The 5200-nt window shown below is 31.8% G+C and overlaps 1 protein-coding gene across 1 annotated transcript; it reads left to right on the top strand.

The window, feature by feature from the left end:
* Positions 1–2965: 2965 nt before the first annotated feature.
* Positions 2966–3737, top strand: LOC124419894. The gene has a single exon (XM_046950852.1). The coding sequence runs from the start codon at positions 3140–3142 to the stop codon at positions 3512–3514; it is 375 nt and encodes a 124-aa protein (XP_046806808.1). The 5' UTR covers positions 2966–3139; the 3' UTR covers positions 3515–3737.
* Positions 3738–5200: the final 1463 nt, after the last annotated feature.

Genomic DNA, 5200 nt, shown 5'->3' with positions numbered 1-5200 from the left:
ACAAGATATAAATATTGAATTATTACGATACAATATGTTATAATTGTGTTGTATTTGAAATTTATTTAAAACGAGTAAAATAACACAATGGTAACTCTTATGAGAAATGTGTATACTGCAATGAGAATAGCTTAAATTGTTATTGTTTTTATAATTAAATTGTTGTGAGATTGTATTTTATTAGATTTAAACTTGTTTTTTGATTATAAAATTAATATATATAAAATTTTTCAAATTATTCTGTGGAAAAATTACAAAATACAATGTGAATTTCCATCTCTGATTTGTTTTAGGTATTCCTTTTTACGTTTATTCTTTTTTTTGGGTTTATTGTTTTCTCTTTTGAACTGACTTTGTATTCTCTATTTAAGTTACTTTGTAACAAATATTATTCTGCTCTTTTTATAGTGGACTGTAAGCTTTTTATTTTTTCTTAAGAGCGAGTTAAATTATCTTTGTAATGAAATTCTAATTCAATAACAATTTCTTAAATTTTTGTCTTTTATGTTTATGTATATAAATCACAATACTATTTGGGATATGTTTGGATGAATTTGGAAAAATGATGAATGAATGATTTAAGAGATTTTATAATGGGGAAACAAATCAAAAGAGACTTACTTAATAAAGAGAACAGGAGAATGTGTGTGTAGTTGTTTATCTCTTAGCTGAACGAGTTGAAATTTCCTGGCTGAAATTCTCTTATTTGTCGGGATGATCAAATGATGTGGTAAAATTTCCTTCTGCTTTTCGTAAACTCTTGTTTCTTGTATTATTTCTTTATTTGTTTTTTTTTTTTATTTTTTATTTTTTTTTAATATTAATGTAACTATTTTCTTACTTATGTATCAATATGAACTTTTTTTATCCTTTTCTTTTGTTTTCTATTTTTTGTATATAATAATTTTATAAAATGTGAAAAGGCAAATGAATTTGTTGCAAAAAATTTTAAATATGTATGTGTGTAACTATTTTTTCACTATTGTTTTAATTTGAACTTCTTTTATTCTTTCTTTTTGTTTTCTATTTTGTGTATGTACTAATTTTATGAGGAGAAAATGATCTATTTGCAGGGGAACCAATTTAGCAAATTCTATTTTTTGTTTGTTTTATATGCACTCTATATTGTAATTTTAAATCTTTAATATTTTATTTTATGTAAATACATATGTACAAATGTAGGGGAAATTTTGTGGCTTGTATGTATGATTTTAAAGTTGCTATGTATGTAAAGATGTGTATATAAATTTGATTTAAACTTGTATATAAAGATGTGTATATAAATTTTGTACGGGAACTTTAACGATAAGTATGTATGAGATTTTAGTGTGTTCTGTTTCTGAAGTATATATTCGTAGATAAACGGTTTTTATGTATGATTAATGTACCATCTGTAGTGGCAAATTTAAACTGTTTGTATTTAAAATTTTATAGCGTTATGTGTTGAAATATGCATAAATTGTAGGGGCTAAATAATGCGGTTTGTACCTATGTGCAGGAATAAATAAAAATATGCCGCTATTTCTTTTTTATATATGCAAATTTTGTTTCCTTTGTTCTTTTTTTTTTTACTTGCCGTTATATGGCATATAGGTAATAAACAGATTTAGAACTTTTTGTTAATTATAAATTAATATGCACAATTTACACTTCTTTCCTTCACAGAACTTTAAAATTTATGTGCATACATACACTTTTTGTTTTATATACTTTTTACTTTTTTAGTTTTGCCGTAATATTTTCTGTTTTTGTTGTTGTATCTATTTTAACTACGCTTTCTTGTTGATTTGTTATATAGTTGTACTTACTTTGCGGGTTATATTTGTACTGAAGAACAAGCGTTTTATTTCTTCTTGATTTACCTCATTTGGTGGTGATTTTTGATGGATGCTCAATAATTGTTGTTGTAACAATTAATGTTGTTTGTGTAGCGAGAGGACCATGAATACTTTTGCCCCACGTTGGGCACCAGCCTACCCCAAAGGGTAGTAACTGATAATGGCAGAAATTTTCTCGGTTGCAGTAGAGCACTTGAAGCCGAATTTTCAGCTTTTGTTGAAAACGCAGCTCACGACATAGCTCAGAAATACATTACTCACGGGTTCGAGTGGAAATTTATACCACCGCACGCTCCGCACATGGGTGGCTTATGGGAAGCCGCCGTAAAAAGCTTCAAATACCACTTTAAACGAGTTGCAGGGTCCCATAAATTCACTTACGAAGAATTGGCTACTGTGTTAGATCGTATTGAAGGAGTACTCAACTCTCGACCAATATCTGCACTATCTGAAGATCCCACAGGTCTGACAGCATTGACTCCAGGTCACTTTTTAAGAGGCGCTCCCTTGATAGCGTTCCCAGAACAAAGCTTCCAGGATATGTCCCTTATAAACCGATGGGAAAAATTAAAGGCAATTCACCATCAATGTTCCATACGATGGAAAGAAGACTACCTCAAGTCTCTACACAAGCGCTACAAATGGAAGAACTCTTCTCCAAACATTCATGTTGGTGACCTCGTGGTTGTAATAGATGATTTATTACCACCCCACGAATGGCGTCTGGGAAGGATTGAGAGAACATTCCCAGGTTCTGATAACAATATACGTACAGCTGAGGTATGCATTGCTACCGGAACAATAACTCGCCCAATTGTTAAATTGTGTCTTCTTCCCTTTGCAAATAAAAGCGAACCCCTTTCCTAGATCTCAGAATTTCTGTCTAAAATTAACCAAAACCTTTATTATAATATAATATATATGAATTCACATTATTATTCTCATATCACTTCACTTAAACTTTAGCTTACCTACACACATTCACATATTGCTCATTTATATTCCTAAAATTATATACATATAACTTTCCATTCAACAGCACATAACCTCCCCACTTACGTTTATTCATTTCTAATAAAGTTATTTATACCCATAGGAACAACCGAAGGCTCGAAATCACACGGCCGACTTTAAGTCGTCCAAGCCAAACATCCCATAGCACTAGAAGTCGAGACGAAACCACCCGGCCTACTTTAAATCGACGCCGCCAAACAACCAGTAGTGCTAGAAGACGTGACCCGGACATTTACAAGTGTGCGCTGTGTGCCAGCTTTCACGCACTGCGATTTTGTCGCAAATTTATGAAAATGAGCCCTAAGAAGAGAGAGGACGTGGTGGAGAACCATGGCTATTGCATCAATTGTCTGGCAAAAAGACACACAATAAGAGCTTGTCAATCGATGGACACTTGTAGGATATGTTACAGCTATCATCACACATTGTTGCACCCACATCGTCAACGGGTTCGTCAACAAGGTCAACGTCAGCAGTCAAACCGTCAGCAACAACGTCAACAGCCAGATAGTCGTGACAACCAACAGCAAGGCAGTCAACAAATCACTCAATCAGCTATAACACCAACTAAATCGACAACACCAGACGTTAAAATATTAGTGGAGGCGATTCGTTCGCTGGCTCACGTATTATGTGCCCAAGAGGGTCCAATTCTTGCCTAGTGCCAAGGCCGGCGGCATGTCCAAACGAGTTTGAACACTAAAATTATAATTTATATAATTTTTATATTAATTATTTGAAATTCAATTAATATAAGCTTTTTTTGTAAGTGTAAGCGATATCGTAAAAGATACAAAATGTGGCAGCGCTAAGTTTTTCTACCGCCAGTTTTCGTTAAATACACGAAGTTATAACGTACTGGAAATTTAATAACTAACTTTTAAATTTAACAAGCTAAGAAAACTCACTTGCGCTAGAACCACCAAGAAGCTCAGTCTATTAATCATTATATACTTACCGTAAAACTAAAGATTTGAAATTAACCTTTACCATTACCATTGCCATTGTATACTTACCTTAAACTGAAGAAACCTAATAAAGGAACCCAAAATTGAATTGTATTGAACACTAAAAATACTTACCTCATCATTTCTAAAGGAAAATAAAAAGGTGATATTTATGCTATTGAACCAGCCTAAACAATATTCAACTAACCCTTAAATTTCTCTCCAACCCCAATTATAATTATTCAATTTCTGAGTAATTATAATTATATCTTTATTATAGATTACACCCTTTGATCTTATTATAGATTACCCCCCTTTAGATCATCATATTTGTCAACATCTATAATAGAGATTTTACAATACTTGTTGCAAAAGTATTCATGATCCGGTTCGAAGGACCATGAATACTTTTGCAACAAGTATTGTGTATCTTTTACGATATCGCTTACACTTACAAAAAAAAGTTTATATTAATTGAATTTCAAATAATTAATATAAAAATTATATAAATTATAATTTTAGTGTTCAAACTCGTTTGGACAAACAATTTTTTGATGAAACTTTCAGAGGTTGTCTTGGATTTTTGCTCATATCTCCGTTATTTACCGACCGATTTTGCTGATTTTAAATAGCGATTTTCTCGAAAGCATGTCTAACAGAATTGTTGAAGATTCGGATCTCGCCGATATCTGGGGTCCTCTAAAAACTGATTTCAACAGACAGACGGACATGGCTTAATCGACTCCGCTATCTAAAAGTATCCAGAATATATATACTTTATAGGGTCGGAAAATTATATCATAGAAATTACAAACGGAATGACAAACTTATATATACCCTTCTTACGAATGTGAAGGGTATAAAAACGGATGGTTTTAAAGGTGGTGATTTTCTCTGAAGAAAATGGCGGTCTTGAGAAAATAAAATAGTATTATTCCAAATGCTCGAACAACGAGAATTCCGTCTTCAAAAATCCGGCTCGATTGGACCAAATGTTTATGTGTGTGCAAAAAAAAAGAAATAAAAAGATCAAACTATTTTAGTTTTTCAAAAAAAAGTTTATTTATTAAATTTAGTTTTACCTTAAGGATTCTTCTCTGTTATTGTGCACTAAGTGGTTACAATGGCGTTCACTTTGTTAGTGGTTTTAAAAACAAAAAATAAACTATGCAACTATTTGCGATTGATTATACCGTTAGCGGTTTTACTAGTTAGAATTTGTTTCTCCACTTTTTGCAAGGGTGAAAATTTAGGTAGTTAGATAAATCCTATAGTGGTAACAAATAACAAAAAAAAACAAGTAAGAGTTCTATATTCGGCTGTGCCGAATCTTATATACCCTTCACCATGATGTATTTAAAGCCTTTTGTACCTTTTGAAGAACGAAAAAGTACCAAAAAG

This window comes from Lucilia cuprina, chromosome 4 (genome assembly GCF_022045245.1).
Source record: "Lucilia cuprina isolate Lc7/37 chromosome 4, ASM2204524v1, whole genome shotgun sequence".
NCBI lineage: Eukaryota > Metazoa > Arthropoda > Insecta > Diptera > Calliphoridae > Lucilia > Lucilia cuprina.
This window is presented reverse-complemented; position numbering and strand designations above follow the sequence as displayed.

Coding starts and splice junctions, on each gene's coding strand:
- LOC124419894 (XM_046950852.1), top strand. CDS start 3,140: ATGAAAATGAGCCCTAAGAAGAGAGAGGACGTGGTGGAGAACCATGGC.